The sequence below is a fragment of the Accipiter gentilis genome, chromosome 19 (genome assembly GCF_929443795.1).
Source record: "Accipiter gentilis chromosome 19, bAccGen1.1, whole genome shotgun sequence".
NCBI classification, from domain to species: Eukaryota; Metazoa; Chordata; class Aves; order Accipitriformes; family Accipitridae; genus Astur; species Astur gentilis.
Window position 1 is genome coordinate 11,483,381 of NC_064898.1, and position 25,444 is coordinate 11,508,824.

Consider the following 25,444-nt stretch of genomic DNA (forward strand, 5'->3'; position numbering starts at 1 on the left):
ATCCTGTTAACTAAAACAGTTAATGAGATCCACTGCATGGCCAGCATGCCCTGAGATGTTCTGTCTTGCCTCTACTGCTCCTATTTGTCAAGTGGTTGCAGGCATAAGAGGTCTACTTAATGGACCATTTCTGCAAATGCCTTAGTGTCCTACATATAAAGATTAGCATCCAGGTTAGCCTGTGGTTAGTTTCTTACTCCTACCTGAAAGCAGGAAAGAGGTCTCTGCCTCTTGGGCTTTGTTGCCTATAATGTTGGAATTCCAGCTGATACATTGCCCTGTTGTCCATCCTGCAGGGATGACAAGATACTGCTTCTTGTTTCACAGTTTACGTCCATCTGGGCCCAAAATGTCTGCTCCTGAGAACATTAGTTAAAGTACATAACCCTCAATACTCAATGCAAAGGTACTTCAGGCACCTTCTTTTGGGTTGTGGATTCCCTTCACAGGCTCATACATGCAGGTTTTGGACACAGCAGCTTTGAAGGCCATAGCTCCTGAGATCTTTTTGCAGCTGCCCCAAGATGTTTAAGACCCATTGAAATGGCTGGTAATAAAACACCTCAGAGGTATTCTTCTAGATTGCTTCATACCCATTCTCATAATCATAACCTTTTTCATTGCTTATGACTTCCATGCAGTGGAAGAGAAGCAGCAAACTGGTTATATGTCAAGAGACTGTGGCTTCTGAAGTTAGAAATGATCTTTTAAATTCTGCTTTGATTACAACTTTATTCATTGTCCAATCCAAGTCAGTTGCCTAAAGGTCAATATCCAGACACACCATCCTCTATCACAGATGACATAATAAATGATTTGGACCTAATAATTCTGTTGGACAAAGATGGAAGAGAAACAAAGGCTCAGTTTATATTTATTGGAGAGAATACTTTCATGGCGGAACAACAGAAAACTTATTCTTTACTGCAGAAAATAAAATCATAAGCATTTTAATTTTTATGCATAATTAAGCTATTCTCTGTTTTTGTTCCTGCGGTGTATAACATAAATCATTGATAAGCAATTACAATATAAAACCATCTTTTGAAAGCATTAAGCTAACATAAAACTATTCATTTGTCATATTAAATGAACATTTATCGAAGTACTACAGCTTAGTAGTGTGGCCTGTAGGTATCTACTACATTTTGATACCTCCGAGAAATTATTCTATCCTGACAAACTTCAAAATACCTGAAGAATAAAAGTTACACTTTATGCACCCCTTACACAAAATGATCTCATTAAAAGCTTCAGTTGCAATCAGACAGTTCATACGTACCTTAGGAAACAGCTCTCTTTTTTGACTTACCACACTGTTGGGGAACATATTTTTTGAAGTCTTTTGGTGGGGTACCTGTTTTTTGCAGTCTTTTGGCTAGTATCAACCACCTCAATGAGAAGACATAACTGGTTTTTGTGTGATTTCACCATTTCCATCAAACTAATAATTTGAATATTTTTGTTTTAATTGATTCAAGGCAAGACCAGCTTCAATGTTACCTAGTGACTGATGTTAGTTATAAGTTTATCAGACCCAGGAACTGCCATATTTGGTCACAGCTAATTGTAAGAGCTGGACACAGGGAGACCTGCCTGGAAGGTGTGAAGAAGAGACAGAGCAGTAATGCTCCAGAGCGGGCTCGCAGTGGCTGTGTAGTTGACTCCTTGGTCCTATCTGGGCTGCTAGAGGTAAAGAAAGTGGCATCTACACGCATCCAGGCATAGTCTATAGCTAAAAGCTATTCTGCTGGCAGTAAGTATGTGTGGATGCACTCAGGAACCTTCACAGTGGATTATGCTGATTTCTGCCTGAACATTAATCTACTAAAGCCTCCAAAATCCATTGATGTCTTTCCAAAACCCATAGCCCCAACTGGAGTAACAATTTTTTCAGTATTTTTCATTTCTGCAAAAGCTTGAATCCAAGGGCTTTGAGGCACTAAACAAGGCAAGCCACTGGATGATAGAAATGTATCACCCCTTTTACAAGTAGAAAGCAAATGGCATTGATGACTTGCTGAAGGTCCCATGTAAAGGGGAAAACAATGCCAGTGAGACCCATGTGGCACAAAACCAGACACTCTTCTTGTCTCATTATAATGTCAGGTCCTGCCCCACAAGGATACGGTGAAGATCTTTAAAGAACCAAAGTAGCAATATAACCCTACTGTGCCTCTGCTTTTCAAAAAGAGCAGGCATCATCTTTGCAAGGACCTGAATGTGTGTACTCCTGTCTGAAAAGTGTCACAGGGTAGCTTGAGCCAGTCTAACTGGATGCACCTTCCCCACCTCTGTAGCTAGCACACAGCAGTGTGAGATCATCACGGATGAAGTGACGCACTTCACTTGTTAAGACAGAAGTAGCAATATGTTTACTGATATAAAACAGCCATTTAACAAAGTTTGATAGTAAATATGACTGTGGTTTAACAAGATTCAATGGCAAGGTTCACTTGATATTTACTGCATAGAGGACAGGGTCAGACAAAACTGTCAGGGACACCCTCCCATTGAGTCATGAGGTTCAGAAAGGACCCCCTTGCTTTCTAAGTTCCTTCTCAGAGAGGAGCCTAGGTGCAGCTGGATCCAATCCTAGTCCCAGACTTGGTCAACAGTTTATGTCTAAAGGATTGTATATGCACAATCAATCCTTTATATCACTTAGCTAAGATTTCAAAGTTTAGCATGCTATTAATTACTTACCGAGAATCTGTTGCAGCAAGGAATCTCTCAACCTTGAGGAGTAACTTTGAAAGGCATCCCTACTCAAGGGGAATCCTGGTGTGAAGCCCACTGCCGTGCAGGAGAGCTCAGCAGGCCCTGGGCTGTCCACTATTTATGGAGTAAGATAATTAACTCATAGTCATATTTGCATACTGACTACAGATGTTAGCTTCTTCCAAATTTGGCTTGAGTCAGACATCGACCAGCACTGTGGTTAGGTGGGTGCATTGCTTAAATTAGTCCTTGGCTATTGTGTTGTCATCTGTCTCCCCTGAATCCACTTTGAGCTGGATGCAGCCATCACGACCAGACACATTGATTACAACTGCCGCTGGTGGTTATCACTTCAGCAGGATTACGGGAAATACAGGTCAGTTTGTGGGGCAGGGGGACCACACCGCCACAGAGATCTAAGGGGAATATAGCAAAAAAGAAGAGGAGGAGGAAGCAACCTGGGAAGTAAAATGTAGATTTATTGTTTCAGGAAAAAGAAAAGGAGCTTTACATTGGAGAAGAGGAAAGTGTATCAGGAGAAAAAAGGAACTGAGAAGGAGAAAGGGGAAATGATAAAAGTTGAAAAAAAATACGCAGAGACTCACATTGCAGGTATTCAATTACACTTGCATGAAATGGGAGTCCATTGCACTGAGTAGTTTTGCAGACAAGGGAAGGACAATCTCCGCCGCAAGAGGGACTCAGACTCAGTCCCCTATACAGGGAAATTAAACTGGAAGGGGTAAAAGAACATGAACAGGAGGAGGAGAATGCTGGAAGAGTGTGCTGTTATTATACAGTATTTGTGAACTGGCTTGGGATGTAATCAGCATCACATAAGAGACCTTGGCCAGCAGAAAATAAAAATATTCTGGCCAAGAAATTGTAGGTTAAGCAGGAAAGCATGGTAAGCAGAGGCCACATACCCTAAGCACAACTGAATTATCTTTTAGTTCATACATACACTCACATTTAATTAAGTTATGACATTGTCAAGCCTTTGGCATACTGCCTGCTGTGTAAACATTACTGGCATAGATATTCTGTAATTCTATTACAGACTTATTAACTCAAATGGAGGAGCAGGCAAGCATGAAACCTGCTAGAAATTTCAACTGAAAACCACCTATAGGTTAGACAGAGAAACACCGCATGCCAAGGTGGAAGAGTCTAACAGCGACGCCTTCACTCACAGGAGCCACCCAAGGTCTATACCTATCTCGTTAGTGTATTAGCAGTCAAACAGCCAAGTCTGTCTTGTATCAGCACGATGACTCGTGATCATCCACCACATACAAGAACAGTATCATCTGAGTTCGAAGGAGCTGCTGTTGGATTATTAGGTTTGTCATTGGTGGGATTCAATTATGCCTGCATTATTTGTGCAAGAGTAATGCAAAGAGGCTCCAGCTGAGACCAGGCCTCCATCTTATGAAGTACTGGGAGACAGCTTCTTTCTCAAAAGGAGCTTGCAGTTTCAGCTGACGATATGCAGACAGAGGAGAAACAGAGGCATCAGGAAATGATTTTATTAGGGTTCCACAGAAATACAGCCAACAGGCAGAGACTAATTCTAAATGACACTTTTATATTAGGGGGTTTTAAAACATAACTACATGCCCTTTCTTGACTAAAATAGAAGCAAGGCCATTTTAGACCTATAACATTAACAAGAAATCATATATAAAATTAGAAGAAAATGTATGTTAGAGATACAGAAATGTTACACTTTGGAAGCTGGAGGAATGGAGAAAAATATTCTACCACCAGGATTGGAAGAGTCCTTAATTCTTATCTGCTAGCTGTGCTGTTGTCCTGTACTGTTTCTAATTGAAAGTGCATGTTTTAATAGCCATTAAGGAAAAAAAGATGGACTGGAATCTTATTTTAGAATCTATAAACCTTAGAACAATGGTTTTCACACAAAAATCACACTATAAACTGCTCTACACAGAATTAGGTTTTAGCTGCCCTTATACTTACCTTAAAAAGTAAAGCTTCCTCTTTCAAATTCTCATTTGATGCCAGCTCAGGTGCTAGACTGGTTTGCAGTCTTTAGCCTGCCTCACTTCTCTGACCAATTTTCTCTGGCTAATGAGAGCTCTCAGAGACCCTCTGAAGCCCAGGAGGGAAGCCCTGTGTACTGTAATGGACCAACACCTGACTCAGTGTCCTACGGTTGAAATCAGATTCCTTAGAGCTGGGGAATCATCTCAAGCAGGCGTATAGAAGCTAACAGCTGTCCATCCTCAGCACCTCAGAACGGAAGAGTTCACAGGAGTTTACATTCAGATTTTTGTTAAAACTTATGCTCTTGATCATTCTTTTACCAATAATGTTCTTTTACAGACACCAAGAGTGAGTTTGTGTAAGTCCTACAGGACTTATACTGCTAAGTGGTGGAGAAGATGTAGGCAGCATTTCTGATAACTGTGCCTTACACCAGGACCATGAAATCACCTCTTCAAAGCAGGACACAGTAGTTATTTGGCTGTGATACACCCACCAGCTTTTCTAATTAACAGGTGTTTTGCTACCTGCCGAACCACAATGTCAAGAATCTTTTTCAGAAGCATTTGTTTTCTGAAACAGTTGTATCTCGACTCTTCTTTTGAAGACTTGTTAGAAACTCAAACATATTTCAAGCATGTACTGTTAGGATACCACAGATTTTCCTCTGTCACACTGGGTGTTGAACTAGAAAAGCCCTTAAGACCTATAGGCTAAAACAGAATAAATTCAATGCAGTCTTGTTTCTTGGGTTTCTGTTGTTAACTTCCCTCATACAAAGTACCAATCAATAAATGACACAGAAAAAAATAGATATTTAACTATATTCACTCCTTTTCACATTTTTTAATTAATGTATTTTTAATAAAAGCTTCCAACAGATAAAAAAATTTATGTCTTAATCTGCTGCTTCTCCTATTTGTTCAAGGCACTGTTTTTAATTTCCCCACTGTCGGGCCTTAAATTGTCTCTTGCATCAGCCAAATGTATTTGTACCATTTGTATTACTTGCTCTTGAAGCTCTTTTCTTACACTTCCTGGTTACTGAATTAATACAGATAGGGTTAGTTTCTAGTTCTTTTAAAGCTCATTATGTGTATATCGTTATATATATAATGCATATATACGTACACATATATATGTGTGTGTGTATGCTACATATCCATAGCTACTCTCTGATACCTCCATCAGTGATGAACTGACTGTAGTCTGAGAACAAATGAGATAAAACACATTGTGTGGCTGAAACAGATATATTTGTATTAACATATGTGAATTTTAATGCAACTGCATTTTTATTTCCCTTTTAAAAGCCTGTTTATACAAATCAACAACTCAGTGCTGCACTCAAACTACTGTCATGACAAAAAACCAAACCAAACCCCATAGTAATTCTATCACACTGTTTCAGAAGTCCCCTAATTGACCTTTATAAATTAATCAGATATATTTTAAAATTGCTGGCACATACAAGGTTTCTTCACTATTTCAGCAGCCCTTTACTCTGGGACAAATTACTGCCTTCAGCTGACATTACTTTCTTCCCTCTTTTAAGTGATGAGTCGTCTCAGAAGATAAATTTATTTTCTGATTACTTAAAGGCATTTACATGACCAATGTTACATAGCTCTACGGCCAGCTTATCTGACTTTACTCCAGCCAACTGAAACCAATGTGCTCCACTGCCATGAGCAGTTTGCTATTCTTTTTGTCCCAAAAGGTAACGGAAAGATAACAATGATTTCTGCAAGTAGCAGCTGTCTGCTTGCCCCAGTTTAAATGCAAATAAATATCCTACTGCACTTTAAGGAAAACATTCTAAAGTAACAAGGCCAATCATCTAAAGATCTTAACAAGCAATTAGGCAGAAACAATGATATCAGAAAGATCAGTCTCTTTGTAATACACTGTTTTCACTCACATGAGAATTTTAATTGTGGTATAAGCATGTACACAACTGAAGTACCACCTTTACCCACACACAGTTTTACCGTACAAAATTAATCCAAGACATTTTCCTAATGTTATATAGGTAGCTAAGTAATTGTAGGTCATGTAACTGTCACAAGATTAACAAAGTGCTTTTACGTAGCTAGTAAACACTGCTTGCTGAGAATATTACTCTATTCAGTAGACAGTGTTTGAACTTAATACATGCAGGAAAATTCCATTTCTCTTACAAAGAGACCAGTGACCTCATTGAATAAGCAGTTCATTGTACCTTTCACAAAAGCTCTCAATGAGGATGAGGAGCACATCGTACAATCAGCTGAAAGATGGGCCGAGAATCCACTCACCTGATGGCAGCAGTGCTAAATTACAGAAAACTACGCTGCTGAAGCTGAGAAAATACAGGATATTCACCTTAAAGGGAAAATATTTTCAAGGTAGTATTTTCAGATTTTTGCCTGTGTGCTTTTTCAAATGCAATCTCAAAGTAATTTTAATAGGCATCCATTTAAATATATCAAAAACCACTCTACAATGAAAAATATGCATTTTTTTAACTACATATGGGTACTTATGCCTATATAAACTGCAGAGGAAATACAGGCCTATCCTTAATTGAAAGATATGATACTGTAATACAGTGTGTGCATATACATGTAAGTCTACATGTATAAATATATAATACATTTATAAAATTATTATATAACATTGTTAATGTTACATATACAGAACACAATACATATCATGCATGATATAGAAAATCTGTAATCATATTTATAAAGATCATTCATATTTTTGTATAGCCTTTTTGCACTTCCCTTCTGCACTGATTATTAGGATTGCCATCTACAATGTCTTAAAGCCAAAACCAGCAGTACATTGATATTATGGCAAAAACTGCAAACATTGGTGAGAACAGCCATTAGTAAATTCATGGGGCAGAAGCATTAGCTTCAACACTAGAAATAAAATCAAAACTTATTATCAGTCATGCAATTGAGAGTTTAATATTCATTGACATCAAGTACTGATGTCACTTGACTGAGTGAGTTAATTCAAGAAATAATGAGCTTAAGAGCCCTTAAAACAGGACCATGTACTCTCCTCTGACTAAAACAGTCACATTGAACAACCAAATAACCACTGGCTGTTCAAGCAGCAGCAGGTTGGATGAAGCGCTGCACTCTGTCAAGCTCTTCCTTCTGCTGATTGTCCTGGTTTTGGCTGGGATAGAGTTAATTTTCTTTCTAGTAGCTGGTACAGTGTTATGCCTTAGATTTGGTATGAGAAGAATGTTGATAACACACTGATGTTTTCAGTTGTTGCTAAGTGGTGTTTATACTCAGTCAAGGATTTTTCAGCTTCTCATGCCCAGCCAGCAAGAAGGCTGGAGGGGCACAAGAAGTTGGGAGGGGACACAGCCAGGGCACCTGACCCAAGCTGGCCAACGGGGTATTCCATACCATGGGATGTCAGTATATAAACTGGGGGCAGTGGGGCTGGCAGGGATCACTGCTCTGGAACTAAGTGGGCATCGCTTGGCTAGTGGTGAGCAATTGCATTGTGCACCACTTGTTTTGTATATTTCAATTCCTTTATTAGTGTTGTCATTATTATCATTATTAGTTTCTTCCTTTCTGTTCTCTTAAACTGTTCTTATCTCAACTGACGAGTTTTACCTTTTTCCTTCTGATTCTCTCCCCCATCCCACTGGGTGGAGGGGAGTGAGTGAGCGGCTGCATGGTGCTTAGTTGCTGGCTGGGGTTAAACCACGACACTGAAGTATTTTTATGAAAACATCCGAGACGCACCATCTGACTCCAGCCTTTGCCACCCCTTAGCAATGCTGTATCAATGGAAAGGGCTACAAACACACCCTGCCTGGGCAGCTAACAATTTCCACAGGCATAGAGAATCCTGGATGCACAGGGCATGGTTGAGCAGGAAAACGGGTGAGTGGCTAACCTGTATGTGAATTTAGGGGCAGTCCAAGCTCCTGCTTTCTGCCTCCGGTCAGAGATTCCCATGTATAAAATGGATGTGACTGGCTAACTGAGTGAACTTCAGCCTATTTCAAGATTAAAGGAAAGCAACTTTTTAGAACACCGAACCAAGGCTGGAAACATTAAAATACTATGACAAGAAATTCACTAGGTAGTTGGAAAACCTTAACAGGAATTTTGGAAGTGTGTAATATGGATACTACTATTTAACCTTGAAGGGAAAAAAAAGAAACCCAAATAAAAGGACTGAAATAATTTCAGCTGCTTTGAGACCTTAGAGCAAAGCAGAACTAAGAACTTCTCTTTGTGACTTAAAAGCTAGCATTAATACACTTTCAACTTATCTTCTACATTTATTTTCCCTTATTACTTGCAGTCCATTAATTTACTAGGGAAACATTGCACCACTTTTTGGTGATGATACCAAAACATTTTCTTGTCAGCTCAGTGACAACAACCTGCCAGCAGGAATTTTCAGCATGCTGGGACTAGCCCATTAAAAGTTGTTGCAGCAAAGGGTACCTCAGGCAGATGCATTAGAGGCCCTGTGGTACCAAGGGCACAGCACAAGGCATACTGACACACGCAGAAACAGGATGGAATTGATGCACCTGCTTATTCAGGTGCTTCACACTCAGCTAAGTCCTCAAATCCTGACACAATCAAAATCTCAGTGCCCTTGTGGAGTATCTGACTAGACTTAAATGCCCGAGTAACTTAACTGGGTAATAATCAAATCCAAGGTGAGACATTTATACATTTGCAACACAGCTATCAAAACCTAAAAATACGAACCTGAAGAAAACCACATCCAAGTCCTTTAGAGCTTTGCCATTCATGAGAACGTTACCATTTCCCAAAGCTCCATCGGTCCTTCCAAGCTCTGGTATCACATACAGGTCTGCCATTGCACCTTGCTTATGCTGGGAACCTCGGTGTTCGCTTCCTGCCCTAAGCCTGTTCAAGATGTTCAACAGGCAGCCCTAAATCCCTAGTACATATCTGACAAACAGCCTGGCAAACCTTTTAAGTACATTTAAGACGCAGCATTTCTAAGCTTGGAACTTCAGAAAAAATGCTTGCCTTCAGTAGGACCTATACTTGTTTTTTTTTGTGGCAGATTGGTAGGTAGTGCACTTGCCTTGAACACATCTGCAAAGCAATAACTTAGATTTCTTTATTCAGAGGATTAAAACTTTGATTAAAGGGTAGAAACTCCTTCAGAATCCTCCTCAGCATAAGAAAAATGTATCCCCTTTCAGAAACAAATTTGATCAGCAGGTTATAGGCTTATAGGCAGGGTTCCTACTCAGTAGAATTCCTAGCAACCAAGAAACAAGAAATGAAAGTTTGAAATTAGCACTTGAGTAAGATTTTGGCAGGAGAATAAAAAGTTTGGAGTTTTGTATCCTGTTACCATGGCTGCTCATATGTTTTATAATAGCCACTGGATAAAACCTTTAATCATCAGAAGCTCCCACCTAGTTCAGTTTGAAGAATTAGACTTCATTAGTTATACATAGAGCAAGTTGGATGTGACAACATCTAGACACCATGCCCCAACCCAAGCCATTCCTTCTCTTGTTGGGCTGATAGCCACTGAAAACATAAAAAGGCAGCTTTAAAATGTATTCAAATTCAACTATTCAGTTGTTAGTAGTGATGCAAACTATTTCCTAACAGATTATACACATTTATTGCAGATACTTTTCTACTTGCGCTGTGAAGAATATATCTTTATATGGCAGAATGCTGGGCAGCTTCTCTGACACTCTGAAGTATGATAGTGCTTCTTCACTGCTCTGTAAAGTAGAAATAAAGGTGTCTAGGTACCTCTAGATGTTGGAGGATCAAAGATGCATTTCAACTCGAAAACCTATTTTCTTACTGTTTACATCCCTTATAAATCCAAAACAATTTTAAAGAACTTTTTAAGAAAACCCTTGTGCAAGCAAAAGTGCTTTTTCTGTGTGAATAAGCTCCTACTACAACATAAAGAACCTTTCTGTTCTACAACATAGTTCCAAAAAAAATTCTTCAGAAATTTCCTTATGTAAGTAACACTATGCAACAGTGTAGCCTTGCATTTGAAAATACATATCTTCCTACAAGCATTAAACCTCACACTATTGCAATTTAGACAAGATGAGGAGACACTCACTCTAACATAGAATACACAAACATTGTGTCATAGTTATGTCAAGAAACTAGGTTGCACATTGTTAAATTAAAATTGCAGGAAGAAACCAGGGAGTGTCTTTGTCACGGAAGACAGACCTGAACACACCTAGTCTTATAAAAATGCCAGGGAGTGGACAGCTGGTCCAGACCTTTGTTTCACGATTCATCTAAAGGATGTCACTAAGAGTATACAGCTCTGAGTTCCCATAAATTGTTTCAAAAATAACAAAGGAGTGTTAGGCAACTGTTTCAGTAATCCCACCTATGTCTGGATCTAAATAATAGTGAGATAAAAAAAATAAGTGAGAACCATAAACAGACAACAAAATCAGAGCACAAACATAAAATAACCCACTTTTTATTTCAAGAAAGAAATTAAACTCAATCTTATCAGAAATAGAAGTCATACATAGTATCTGGCCACAAAAAACTGTACATACAGCACAAGAAAATAACATTTTACAAGAAGTGACTTTTTGAAAGAAAAACCCCAACTTTTAAAATGTTGGCTCTTTTGAGAAGAAGTCAGAATTTACTTTCATGCTTACATTTTCTACATAATGTGGAGTGATCCAAAATATCCATATTCTGGAGGAACATGAAGCGCAAATTAGCATGTCCAGCCACCTGCAGAATTAGGCAGCAGTTAAGGAGGAAAATCTAAATCACTGTTTTAGACGTGGTTGTATCAATTGTGCCCAAGCACCATTTACCATCTTTGTAAAATGTAGCACTATAATCTTGTAAAGCTCCAACAAAGAGACAGTCTATGCTCACTTGAATAGCTATCTTTTACTTCCTATCTGGATTTTCTTTGTAGATCATGGCTTTATTGCAGTCAGCTGCTGCCTGAATGTTTACAAGAACATATAGATTACAACCATATTTACACTACTTTTGCTGCTACATCTATGATTTCTTGTCTAAGATAAGTACATTTGATTAACATCAGTGCGTTTGATCCCATAATATAGTTACAATATATATCTTGCATAGGTTTACAGACTTTGTGAAAGGCTAAGAGTGAATTCCTATGATCCACTTTCCAAAGTTACAGATTTTCACATCAAATGGCACCGGTCTCTTGTCACACAGCTGCAAATTGTCTTGAAGAGTTTTATCCTGTGAAACTCCTAACCACTCTAAGAATTTTTATGCAGGATAAACAAAGGTTTAAACATGACAATATATCCAAACTAAGACACATTTATTCACTTTTGACAATCTGTTCACTGAAGACCAGAACTTTATAAAACTTTTAAAAAATTTTTTAGGTCAGACTATGAATAGCTACTCCTCAGAAACACTGCATTGATCCGCAGTCTAGGGCAGCAGATCTGATCTAGGATCTGAATCTGTACTTCAGTAACAGGGAGGCTGGTGAATCCTGATCCATAGGGAAAAAGACTACCTAGTCACAGTCCCTGCTGGGAAAGGCTCATGTAGAGCAGAGCTTGTGTTTCTGCAGCTTATTCTTTAGAATCTAGGCATGTGGTACGGTCATGTCTAGGGCAGTATATAGAAAACAAAACAGATAAAGGAATGGAGCTCTAGAGAAGGAACCTGAAAGGCAGAGGGCTTCTAGACATAACTGGGAAATTTGTTGCAGGTAGAAGAGTGATGGGAGACCAGCAAAGATCAGCTCATCTGCACTGGAATGGGCCAACAACATCAATTAGTGAGGGAAGCTGGAGCTGTGCTGGACCAATATTTCTAAAAACAGCAGCAACACTATGGACATTAGGACTGTATTCTGAAGAAATGCAAGGAAGCCAGTGTTATGGCCATGCATGGATACAGGGCTCAGTTTTTCATATAAGGGAAAGTATAATAAATTAAAAAGTGTGTGAAATAATAAAAAAAATCTTAGAGCTCTGAGATTACATAACTCATCTGTACACACTGGCAATGCTTATTTCAATACATGCGTCTGCAGTACACAGATGCCCAGAAAAAAATTGTGATGACTTTAAGAAGGATCATTCACATTCATAAAGAGTCAGAGTGTCTTGCTGGCTTTTTAGCAGCATGCTTTTGGCTGATAATGCTATAACTATGCAGCTGCTTTTTTCCACAGTGGTAAAACCAAGTATAAAAATTCTGTCCGTTTGCACTGACACTAAACCACCTGACTCAAGCAGCTCTTCGCAAGGCACTACCATCACCTAACCTTACTGCTACCTAAGGTTAAAAAAAAATAAAATTAACCTTTTTTTTCAAATAGCTCAGTGTAAATCAAAGACATGGAAAAAATCATAACATAAGGAACTGTAACCTTCTAGATGATTCTGTCTGGACTGTTAGAAACTATGCTTTTGTTTCATGGAAAGCTAACCAGAACAAACTCCTTTGTTTTTCTAACCTTTCTAATTAGATATAGACCTGAAAATTATCATATTCCTGGCAAGCAAATCAAGTGTAATTTTCTAATTTAACAGAATTGGTTTGTCCTCTACATATACACAAGAACAATGTTATAAATAATTTCAGTAGAACTTTTTAAACTCTTTCCAATGAGAGAAAAATTCGGTTTTGAGACACTGTCACTAGGCAAAAATAACTAATCTCTAATATAAAATGAATTCCTTTATCCCCAGAAATATTCCCAGATCTGAAAATTTCCTATTCATCTCACCCCATATTTGCAGTTCATTTCATTGTCCCAGCAAAAAAGTTGGCAATTTTAACTGGCTGGTACAGCTGCAATTGATGGGGTCCTCAGTGACTGGTGAGGATTGGTATGTACTGTACCAGTTAACAGCCAGCCAGCCATGGACCTCAGTACTCTCCAGTCTCTCATACTCTGAACAGGCCTCCTTATTCAGCAGACTTCCTAAAACTGTGGCAGAACAAGTCCTTTCTTTCAGCTTGGCAATGCTTCTAGTTATCTCAGCTCTTAAGCACCTTCATGTGCTTGCCCATCTGGGATTACAGTACACTTCAGGTAGAACAAGACAGAGTCAACTGAATCAGTTAAAAAAATCCTACACCAGTAAGTGTTACCATTACATACCCACTGAATAGCCTTTTCTGGCCTCAATGGAGTGCCAACTATTTCTCTCAAGTTGCATTTCATTTAAACAAAACAGTCTGGAATACTTGACTTACAATTGTATATAAATTACTCCATATATCTGTTAACTTCAGCTTTGAAGTTACTGAATATCTAATTTAACCCCTGTGGAGTCTGGAGAGAAGAGTTGCTGCTTCACTGATTTGCAGTTTTGGAGGAAAAAAGCAAAACACCAAAAACTATGATTAGCATGCAAGATGAGAGAGTCATTGAAATGGAAATGAAAATATTAATCAGAACTGGTAGAAGTAGGAGAGTTTAACAGCATATTTGAATTCAGAATTATCTGCAACAAAATTCCAAAAGCTTGTATGATATTGTAGAACTCATACCCTTCTCTCTCTCTAAACCTTTTTTTTATCTTTGTAATAAGGCATGGTTTCAATGGTTACACTACATGTAGATTCTCCTTTAGTCAGAATACAGGGTGCAGCCAAGTTGTACGCAAACCTGAAGTCACTGAAGATCTATGTTTAACTGTAGGACAGAAATAAACTCTTTTCAGTTGTGAAAATCATTCCATTCAGTATGACTCATTCTGTTCAGTACATGTCCTTACATTTAGATGATGACAGATCTATGACTTCCAGAAAAAGTGAGAGGTAATGGCACAAAATAGGATTTTTTTTTAAAAAGAATACAAATACTCTAAAGGTGCACTCAAGATCTACAGATCTCCAGAAATTTTAATTCACTGTAAGACAATAAGATATTCTGTCTTCAGATGTTACAAGCCTATCTGGAAAAATGTAAATAGGGGGTTTTTTGTTTGTCGCCCCCCACTCCTCATGACTTAGTGTCTAGGAGAGTACAGATGTAAATGCAAGTCTAGGAAAACTGAACTGCTGTTTGGCTCATATCTGTTGCTGAGGGAAAAAATACAAAAAGAACTGTTAAAAATTAATTCCTAAGTTACATACAGGAAGCTTTAATTAACAAAGATTGTAAGTGAAAAGGATATGAAATACTTATAATTCCCTGCCTCAAACTAGTTTTGTGCAGATGTAGTTCAAGGATACTAAGATTCAGACTTCTTCATTCTGCTATTACAGAAAGTGCTGTACAAACACTTGCACTATACAGCGACAGCAAAAAGATTTGTACCAATTCTTCTGGCTTTATTCAGCTACCTGAGAGTAAACCTATTATTTTTGTAAGAGAAAAGGCAGCATCATAATTTAAGCTTCAGCATAAATGAAGTATTGAAACACATTTTTATATATTAAACACTTGTTGACTAACCGACAACATTATTGTAGCTCTGCTCCCTCTTCCTAGCATGGGTCATTACTGAAGTGTAAGAACCACAGGCATGGAAAAGCAAAAAAGCATGTGGCCAGCTTACAGAATTCCTTCAGTGAGGAAACACACATCTTCCCTAAGATATTGATAAAGAATGTCAATTTTAAAAAGGTGAAAATCATACTGTCAATTTAAATAAGTAAAGGCATGTTTTATTTACACATGTGCACTTATTCCCACATGCTGAATTATATAGAGTACCAGCATAAAAACTTCGACAATTTTCTTTTTCTTATAAGCATTCTGATCTTGAATGTGAATTCCGTTTCACTGGACTCTCCTGCTTAGAACAAAAATTATCCCAATATGCAGAATCCTCAGGTGTGACTGGAATACCAGATGCAACTAAATCTTCAAAAGTCAATACTATAAACTGTGGTTGGTTAGGCTCCATGGAACATACCTAAGGAAAGATATGTATTAGTATTACATGAATCAATAAATCTCCATTTTCTTCCTGCAGTATTCCCTGTCCAGTTTAAACTACACATTGCCCACTGAAGCAGAAAGAAAATATTCCAGTTGAGACAAATGTCACTGTTCCTAATTTAGGCTATACAGTAACTAACAGAAACATGTAACAGACCACACAGAAAAAGCAATTTTTGCTTTGAAACTCAGTTCAGAAAAAGGAAAGAATGAGGGATAGAGAATGCTGCAAATACCACATAATGAGTGTTTAAGTCCAGAAAAGAAGGAAGAAAAAAAAAACCCCACCAACGAACAAACTGTACTTCATTCTCCAGCAGACAAGATTATTTGAGATGGTAGCATGAGGATTTATTCCACTAGAGGTGTGCCTATTCATACACTTTTCAATACCAGCAATCACTGGAGTTGTGTTTGCTTCTCTCAAACTCATGCTATTTAAGGGCAAAAGTGGTCACAATCAACCCACTATTCCCAGTGTTAAATCCAGATTAAGTGCAAACTGAGATACTGGAGGTGAGCATGTCATGGTCTCTGCATTAGTTCCATCACTTCAAGAAAAATCACATTTCAAATTAAAAAAGGTTTGTTTTATTGAGCACATGTTACTGTGCAGCCTGCTGTATGCTATCTGTAAGTATAACTCTTTCCAAACAGCAGGACAAATAGTACAGCTGTATGAATCGAACATGAATATAGCTGATCTAAGTTCGGCATTTGCTCAAGCAACATATTCTTAATATTTAATATTTGACAGAATTCAGCAGGCTTACTCTGCAGTGCGGTTATTCTATACATCACACCAATTGACACGCTTTTGATGTTAGCTAAGGTACTGTTAACTGCCTGGGGAGTGAATACTGATGTCTGGTAATCACAGAAAGGCTGAGACTGGAAGGGACGTCTGGAGGTCCTCTTGCCCAAACCCCCTGCTCAAGCACAGCCACATCCAAATATCTTTTGAGTATCGCCAAGGACAGAGACTCTACAACCTCCCTGGGCAATCTTGGTCACCCTCACAGTAGGAAAAAAAAGAAGTGTTTCCTAATGTCCAGAGGGACCCTCCTGAGTTTCAGCTTGTGTCCACTGCCTCTGGTCCTGTAACCAGGCACCAATGAAAAGAGCCTGTCTGTCCAATTTGCACCCTCCCTTCAGGTATTTAGATACATTACTAAGATCCCACTGAGCTTTCTCTTCTCCAGGCTGAACAGTCCCAGCTCTCTCAACCCTTCCTCACAGGAGAGGTGTTCCAGTCCCTTCATCATATTTGTGGCCCTTCGCTAGACTCTCTCCAGTATGTCCATGTGTCTTGTACGGAGGAGCCCAGAACTGGACACGGTTCTCCAGATGCGGCCTCACCAGTACTGAGTAAAGGGGAAGGATCACCTTTCGTGACCTGCTGCTAATACCTTAATGCAGCCCAGGATACCATTAGACTTCTTTGCTGCAAAGGGTCATTGCTGGTTCATGTTCAACCTGGTGTCCACCAGGCCCCCCTGTGCCTTTTCTGCAAAGCTGCTTTCCAGGTGGGTGGCCATCTGCATATACTGGTGCCTGGGTTGTTTCTCAGCAGGTTCAGGACTTTGCACTTCTCTTTGTTAAACTTCATGAGGTTCCTGTTGGCCCACTTCTCCGGCCTGTCAAGGTCTCTCTGGATGGCAGCGTGACCCCCTGGCATATCAGCCACTCCTCCCAGGTTTGCATCACCAGCAGACTTACTGAGGGTACACTGCCCCATCATACAGATCATTAATGAAGACATTAAATGGGACTGGACCTAGTTTTGACCCCTGGGGAACACCGCTAGTTACTGGCCTCCAACCAGACTTCGTGACACTGATCACCACACTCTGGGCCCAACCATTCAGCCAGTTTTCAGTGCACCTCACTGCCTGCTTATCCAGTACATGCATCAACAGTTTCTCTAGGAGGATCTTATGAGAGACAGCGTCAGAGGTAGAAGGTACTGAAGTCCAGGTAGACAATATCCACTGCTCTCCCCTCCTCTAGCAGGCCAGTCATTTCATTCTAGAAATTTACCAAGCTGGTCAAGCATGACTTGTTCTTGGTGAAGCTATGCTGACTAGTCCTGATGATTTCCTTTGTCCTTGATGTGCCTGGAAATGGTTTCCAGAATTAGCTGCTCTGCCACCTTTCCAGACATTAAGATGACAGGCCTGTAATTCCTTGGATCTTCCTTGAACATAGTGACATTTGCTTTCCTCCAGTCTCCAGGCACTTCTCCCAGTCACCATGATCAACCAAAGATTACTGAGAGTGGCCTCGCAATGGCATCTGCCAGCTCCCTCAGCACTGTGGCTGCATCCCTTAAGGGCTCAAGGACTTATGTACATCCAGTTTACTTAAGTATTCCCTGACCTGTTCCTCTTCCACCAGGGGTACATACAACTTCCTTGCTCCTTCCCCTCTGGTCTCTCGGACCTGGGATTCCTGAAGGCCAGTCCTGCTAATAAAGATTGAAGCAAAGGTAGCATTCAGTACCTCAGCCTTTTCCATGTCCTGATACTCGGGGCCTCTGTCTCATCGAGCAAAGGGCTCACATTTTCCCTTTGTTTCCTACGCACTTATAGATGCTCTTCTTGTTGCCTTGGACATCCCTGGTCAGATTCAATTCCATCTGGGCTTTAGCTTTCCTAACTTTGTCCCTGGATGCTCAGACAATGTTTCTGTATTCCACACAGGTTACCCATCCTCTGTATGCTGCCTTTTTGTATTTGAGTTTGGCTAGAAGCTCTTTGTCTATCCACACAGGCCTCTTGGCATTTTTTCCCCGACTTCATATTCATTGGGATGGAACTCTTTTGAGCTTGGAGGAGGTGATTCTTGAATATTAAGCAGCTTTCTTGGGCCCTGCTTCCCTCTGAGGCCTTACCATAGAATCATTTAGGTTGGAAAGGACCTTTAAGATCATTGAGTCCAATCATTAACCTAAAATTGCCAAGTGCACCACTAAACCATGTCCCTAAGTGCCACATCTACAGGTCTTTTCAATACCTCCAGGGATGGTGACTGCACCAATTCTCTAGGCAGCCTGTTCCAATGCTTGATAGCCCTTTCGGTGAAGAAATTTTTCCTAATATTCAATCTACACCTTCCTTGGCACAACTTGAGGCCATTTCCTCTCATCTTACCACTTGTTACTTGGGAGAAGAGACTGACCCCCCACCTCACTACAACCTCCTTTCAGGCAGTTGTAGAGAGCAATAAGGTCTCTTCTCAGCCTCCTTTTCTCCAGAGTAAACAACCCCAGTTCCTTCAGCCACTCCTCATAAGACTTGTGCTGTAGCTTTCTTGCTCACCTTTGGACATGCTCCAGCACCTTATCCCACAGGACTCTTCCAAGAAAATCTTTCAGGAGGCCAAAGTCTGGTCTCCTCAAGTCCAGGGTTGTGAGCTCTCCTCCCTGCCCTGAGGATCCTGAACTCCACAATCTCATGCTCACTGCAGCCAAGGCTGCCTTTGACCTTCACAGCCCCAAAAAGCCCCTCCTTGTTGGTGAGTAGGAGGTCCAGCACAATGCCTTTCCTCATTGGCTCCTCTATCATCTGGAGAAGGAAGTTGTCATCAATGGACTCCAGGAACTTTCTGGATTGCTTATGTCCTGCTGTGTTGTCGCACCAGCAGATACTGGGGTGCTTGAAGTCCCCCACTGTGGTGGAGGATCCACAGGGGACATCACACACAGACCAATGTGATCAAGTGAAGCCCATTTACTACAACTTTCAGCACAGTTATATACCCTATGCGCTTATGCACGCACCTTATACAATGCTCTGATTGGTACAATATCTCGTTTCATGCGGCGCTATCTTATCCTTTTATTGGCTGCTCAAGCTTCTTCACGAGGCGTCTTGTGGTTGCTTATCTCGTTCTTCGGCATCCAGGAGTTGTTTGTCAGGCTCTTATCTTCCTTTTCCCAGCATACAAGGACACAGCATCCTTGTCCGCTTCAGCACTTTGTATGCTTCGTTCCAGCTAAAGGCTGGATTGCTCACATGTCCTCGCTCAGCCAAGAAATCCTCAACACCCCATGATGACCAGGGCCTGTGAACATGAGGCTGCTCCCATCTGTCTGTAGAAGACCTTATCCACTTGTTCTTTCTGGTCAGGTGGCACATAGCAGACATTCACTATAAAGTCACCTTGACCTGTCCTCTCTTTAAACCTAACCCATAAACTCTTAGCTGGCTCCTCATCCATCCCCAGGAAGAGCTCCCTGCACTCGAGCTGCTTTCTCACATAAGTGGCAACTCACCCTCTGCATCTTCCCTGCCTATCTTTTCTGAAGAGCCTGTACCCCTTAATCACAACACTCCAGCCATGGGAGCCATCCCAACATGATGCCAACAAGACTGTAGCCCTGCAACTGCACACATCTCTTAACTCATCATGTTTATTCCCCATACTGTGTGCACCAGTGTATAGGCACTTTAGAGAGGCACCTCAGTACGCTGAGTTCCTGGAGAAGGTTTGGGGTATTTGTCCATAATGGTGCCTTGTAGGTACTTGCTTGCTTACATGCAAGCGCTGGAGGTGGCCCCATCTGAGGCCCTTTTTGTAGATTGTTATCCCTTCCTGTCACATCAATGAAGGTAGGTTAGTAAATAGGTAAAAGAGAAAAAATATCTATTCTCTGCTTCAGCATTTGAGCAGTAAGCTACTGTTAGGAATAAATGGAGAGACCACAAAATGGTTCGTGTTTGTTGTAACAGCACAGCAAAACTCAAAGTTGCCCAATGCAGACTGAAGTAAAAGTTAATTAAGCTGCCTGTCACTTTATATCCTTGCACAAGGGACATGGTATTGAGACATTCCTGTTCATCTGGCATTTTGGAGATGAGGTAAAGCTGCAGGAACTGTGCCTAGAGCCATGCAAGTGACATCACAGATGCATACCAAATATGAACTAAGCCTCAGAGCTAAGAAGACTGTTAACAGATCTCGTTTGAACTTCAGCACATGCTTGTCTGAAGACAGGTGTGCTCTGACTGAATTCATCACAAGTCCTGTGAAATTTAGCAAGTGATAGATGAAAGATATTTTATAGCCCACATAGGAATTATAAAGAATTATAAACTCAGCCATCTTTCGTTGAAATCTGCCTCAGATAACTGTCTAGATCTAGGTAACGGTGCAGATAAATGTTCTGTCTCTTCAAGCATATAACAAAACGTCTGCTAGTGATTGCTAAGTCTTGACACTAGAAAATTTAAATTACAGTACTTCAAAGTAACAATTGGTCTTTCCTGTGACTTGTAGGTACTTGCTATCAGGTTGGGAAGAAAGCTCACTGAAAGTACATGTTCTGCAAACAGGACATAATGAATTACTCCTGTGATAGCAGAGAGGGAACAGAAACAAGCACTGACATCCTGAAGAAACTGCATAATGTCACACACTTCATTTTCTTAAATTAAGATGAAGAACACCTTTTCCTCTCAATGCATCTAGCAATACATAGAATCCTTTTTTACAGTTCTGTTAGAGAGAAGGCCACTTTCATTTCCTCCACATTCCTGTTAGGAGTCCTGAAAAGGCACAACGCAATAGTACAGAAATTTGCACTTCATTTCCATACTGGGGAGTGTCGTGGTTTAACCCCAGCCAGCAACTAAGCACCAAGGAGCTGCTCACTCACTGCCCCCTCCACCCAGTGGAACAGGGGAGAAAATCGGGAAAAGAAGTAAAACTCATAGGTTGAGATAAGAACAGTTTAATAGAACAGAAAAGAAGAAACTAATAATGATAACACTAATACAATGACAACGGCAATAATAAGAGGATTGGAATGTACAAGTGATGCGCAGTGCAATTGCTCACCACCTGCCGATCGACACTCAGTTAGTCCCCGAGCGGCGATCCCTCCACCCCCAGTCCCCCCAGTTTGTACACTAGATGTGATGTCCCATGGTATGGAATACCCCGTTGGCCAGCTTGGGTCAGGTGCCCTGGCTGTGTCCTGTGCCAACTTCTTGTGCCCCTCCAGCTTTCTTGCTGGCTGGGCATGAGAAGCTGAAAAATCCTTGACTTTAGACTAAACACTAATTAGCAACAACTGAAAACATCAGTGTTATCAACATTCTTTGCATACTGAACTCAAAACATAGCACCATACCAACTACTAGGAAGACAATTAACTCTATCCCAGCTGAAACCAGGACAGAGAGTCACAGAATGCTCACTTGTCCTATTTAAAATGACCTTTTTTCAGTGAATTGAGCTAATGAAATTTAGGTCATCACAAATTTAATCAGTGGACAAGTATGCCTTTGAGACTTCTCTTGATTCAAAGACTTTTCATTGTAACTCTTGATACCATGCCTATTCTTTCTATGATAATTTTAAGGTGTGTGACAGTGATGGTGAAGGTCAATACTTAAAAATCCTGGACTTTTGTAGAATACTTAGGTAATTGTCTTTAGAAATAATATCAACCTTCTTTTCAACTCAGACTGACATTTATCAGTACTCTTGTAGGAAGGATGATATATATGCAGCCCCACTGGGAACTTAAGTACATCCTATCAAACAGAATGCACATATTTTCTTAAAGAGTATTTGAGCACTGATTTAACACAGTAAATCCTCAAAGGTAGTTTAAACATCTTTAATTTAACCAATACTAGTCAAAAGGTCTGCCTCTCTGCATTATCCATGAACACAGACTCAGACTTTATGACCATGATAGATGTGTGCACGACCACTTTCATCCTTTTATCCATTCATATACTAATTTTTTTTTTTTTCCAGTTCCTGGCAGAAGTTTTGTATCTAAATAACAGAAAACAACTAACCCATTTTCTTGTGAGCAACTACACCACCACAGACAAACCTGGCAATTTGTCACACTTTCCTTTGCTGACTGTCTGGCTATTTCAGCTACAACTTGCCAGTCTGCCTCAAATTTGACTTTTATTGCTATTTGCATGACCCAAGTCTTTGTTAAATTACACAGAAAAACGTGAAAAGCTTTTAAGTAGCTTTGTTGCTTCTCTCAATATAGAGACCACATGGAATGAAGACTAACAGTGCTGTTCTTCCCATCTGTTGGTTGCTGTTGCTTGTGTCTCAAGGGTTATCTTGTCATAATGGTGTTTGAGAGATGGATCTGCCCTGGGATACATGCACTGACAGTCCCTGATTAAAATCACTTGGTGAGATGCCATACTGCCATACTAGTTTAGCAGTCCAGATTGGTTCAACTGTCTCCATTTCCCTCTGTGAAAACCATCTTTCCCATGAGTACTAGCAGGCTGTGACAAAAATCACTTAATCTCCTCTTGAATGAACCCACTGAACACTGTAACACATACACTCCAGATTTGACATTATCTGTTGCTGTCCTCTAAAACCATTTTTCCTTCCCAGACCTTTCCTGAAATAGTCACAACAGAACTAGAGGTAACAGTTCAGTAACAATCTGGTTAATACTGTGGTTAAGATAATCTTTCTTCTTGGCCCTACATCTGAGATAACACACTTTTAGCTACAGCATCAGACTAAGTTTATGTTCAAGTGATTTTAAAGACCTGAAAACGTTTCATAATTTCTTACATCAGAATGCTTCTGTCCCAATCCCTCCTGTTTGCCGAGAGCCACTGCAACATGATGATGGTCATCTAACCGAGTTTCCTAGTAAAGATAAAAAATGGCAATGTAAATGCATTTTCTTTACTCTGTTTCCAGCAAAGACTATAAAAATGCTTAGAACATGGTTCAGAACAATAGCAGAACGTCATTTAAAATACTTTAAAACAATGACATTCAAAAAGCAACAGTCCTTTTTAGCGGTTTTGTTGAAGAGCTCAAGGATGCAGATACATTAAAGAGTTAGCAGGGCTGAACTGGTTACTATAGGTCACCATCATCTCATCCATTTCTAGATATTTATATTCAAGTTTGTGACCTTAGCATTCCTTTACCAGTCCCTTCTAAGTCATAAGCCATGTAACCGATCTTAGCTATCTGTTTTCCAATGAGATCAACTGTGAACTTCTGGGAGGTATTCTGAAAAACAATGATGTAAGTGTAAACTTAAACCAGTGAATCTCTCACTCTTGGCTTCAGACAGCATGTAAGATCACAACTTAAAATTTCTGACGTAGCAGTCTGAGCACTGCTTTGTGTAAATATGAACCAATTTTCCTCAAAAAACATTTTTAGATATATAAATATATATTTAGTAATATTGTTTATCTACTTAATAGTTTTGTTTAAAACTGTTTTCCCCTAGAAAGACTAAGAATTCATCCTAAACAATTTACTTTGGAAAAAACCACCTTATATACTGTTTCTGAAAAAAGTTCATTTGGTAGTCAAATCATAATCCTGTTGGCTTTTTTTTTTTTTTTAAATATATATGGTGGGGGAGAAATAATGTTTTCCTTGTTTCTTTACCCCCAAATTTTCACATTACTTCCCAAACTTTCTGAAATGGAAATCAAGAATAACAAGAATTTTACCTAGAAAAATGAACAATTTACATATCACCATTAATCTGAAAATCACCTAGTAGTCTGGATATTCTCCTGGGAGGTATGATTGAACTTCCAAATTCCACTTCCTTGGGAAATACTCTAACTGCACTATATTATAGTATAAAGAAAGCATCATGATGTCCTATTTCCTCTGACAGGTTGTTGGTTGCTTTTTTTTCCTTTTAATCTAAGCATAATGTCTTTTAAAACAATGTTGTCAGTCTGCATTAGGCTTCTCTACAGTTCATCTACTAGATAGGATTTTCAAAGATTTCAGTTGCAAGGATACCATTTTTGTGATTCCCAAACAGCCTTGTATATTAAAAAAAAAGTCCAAGATGCTCAGCTCAGATCTACTCAAACCAGCTCAGACAAGACAGCAGCTGCTCTAGCCAGCTGGCTATAAGACTGGGGGACTCTACTGGCAAAGATGCGGGTGTCTTGGCAGATAGGTGCTGGTCTGGGAGTAGAACTGTTTTTACTTTGATCTCTTCAGCACCAAAACTGTCCCTATTTGACAGGTTCAGCAGTGAAGTTTGTCACTCTCACCTACTTAAAAACAAAACATCAAGCTCTTGTTGTTTTACCTTTCTGCAAAGCACCAGCAAGAAATGACTATTTAAATTCTGTCTAGATTAGGAGAAATATTTCATGCACTTGAGAAGCACTAACAAATCTGCAGTGTAAGGCATATTTCCCACGACTGCAAGAGCTATAGGTATAAGTACTACAAAGTATTTTACTAGATTTTCCATTCCATTACTAGTGTACAAGATTGAAAATAAGTCAAGCATAAACAATGCTACCTCAAGTTTGATTGTACCATTTGTACATGACACACATTTCTATAACTTCCTCAAAAATAAAAAAGACTATGAAAATTAGATGTTTGATCAAGCCTTGCTAAACAATTTATATAGTTCTAGGGTGGCAGTGTTTTGTGTTTGTCTAGAGAGAAAAAATGATTACATCCAGTTTTTCATCACTTCATTTCCCCTTTTCTTCATTCTTTGCACATTCAAGAGGTTAAAGACTGATGAGAACAGGGGACACAGCACAGGCCATTCAGCAGTGGCCTATATCTGTAGTCAGAAGTCTGCCAACAACTGTGTTACAGTTTTAAGCTAAATGCATAGAAATTTTTTTTTGTGAAGTGAATTTATGCATTACTTGTTTGTGCAACCATAAACATATTATAGATAACACCTTTTACATACTGTTAATTAAATAATTTTTTGTCAGCTCAAAGCTGCATTTACTCTTTAGATAATAGTGAC

The 25,444-nt window shown here is 39.6% G+C and overlaps 1 protein-coding gene across 3 annotated transcripts in view; it reads right to left on the reverse strand.

Annotated features, from left to right (window-relative positions):
- Window positions 1–11,207: 11,207 nt before the first annotated feature.
- Window positions 11,208–25,444, reverse strand: part of AASDHPPT (aminoadipate-semialdehyde dehydrogenase-phosphopantetheinyl transferase) — a 40,655-nt gene continuing 26,418 nt past the window's right edge. For 2 of the 3 annotated variants that reach the window (XM_049823401.1, XM_049823400.1), the window contains exons 5-6: window positions 23,245–23,322; window positions 11,208–15,643 (exon numbers count right to left, since the gene is read on the reverse strand). In XM_049823401.1, the coding sequence (XP_049679358.1) occupies window positions 15,473–15,643; window positions 23,245–23,322 (249 nt within the window). In that variant the 3' untranslated portion in view covers window positions 11,208–15,472. Of the gene's footprint in view, window positions 15,644–21,119; window positions 21,219–23,244; window positions 23,323–25,444 lie in introns of all 3 variants that reach the window. The other variant, XR_007508858.1, reaches the window with a different exon arrangement.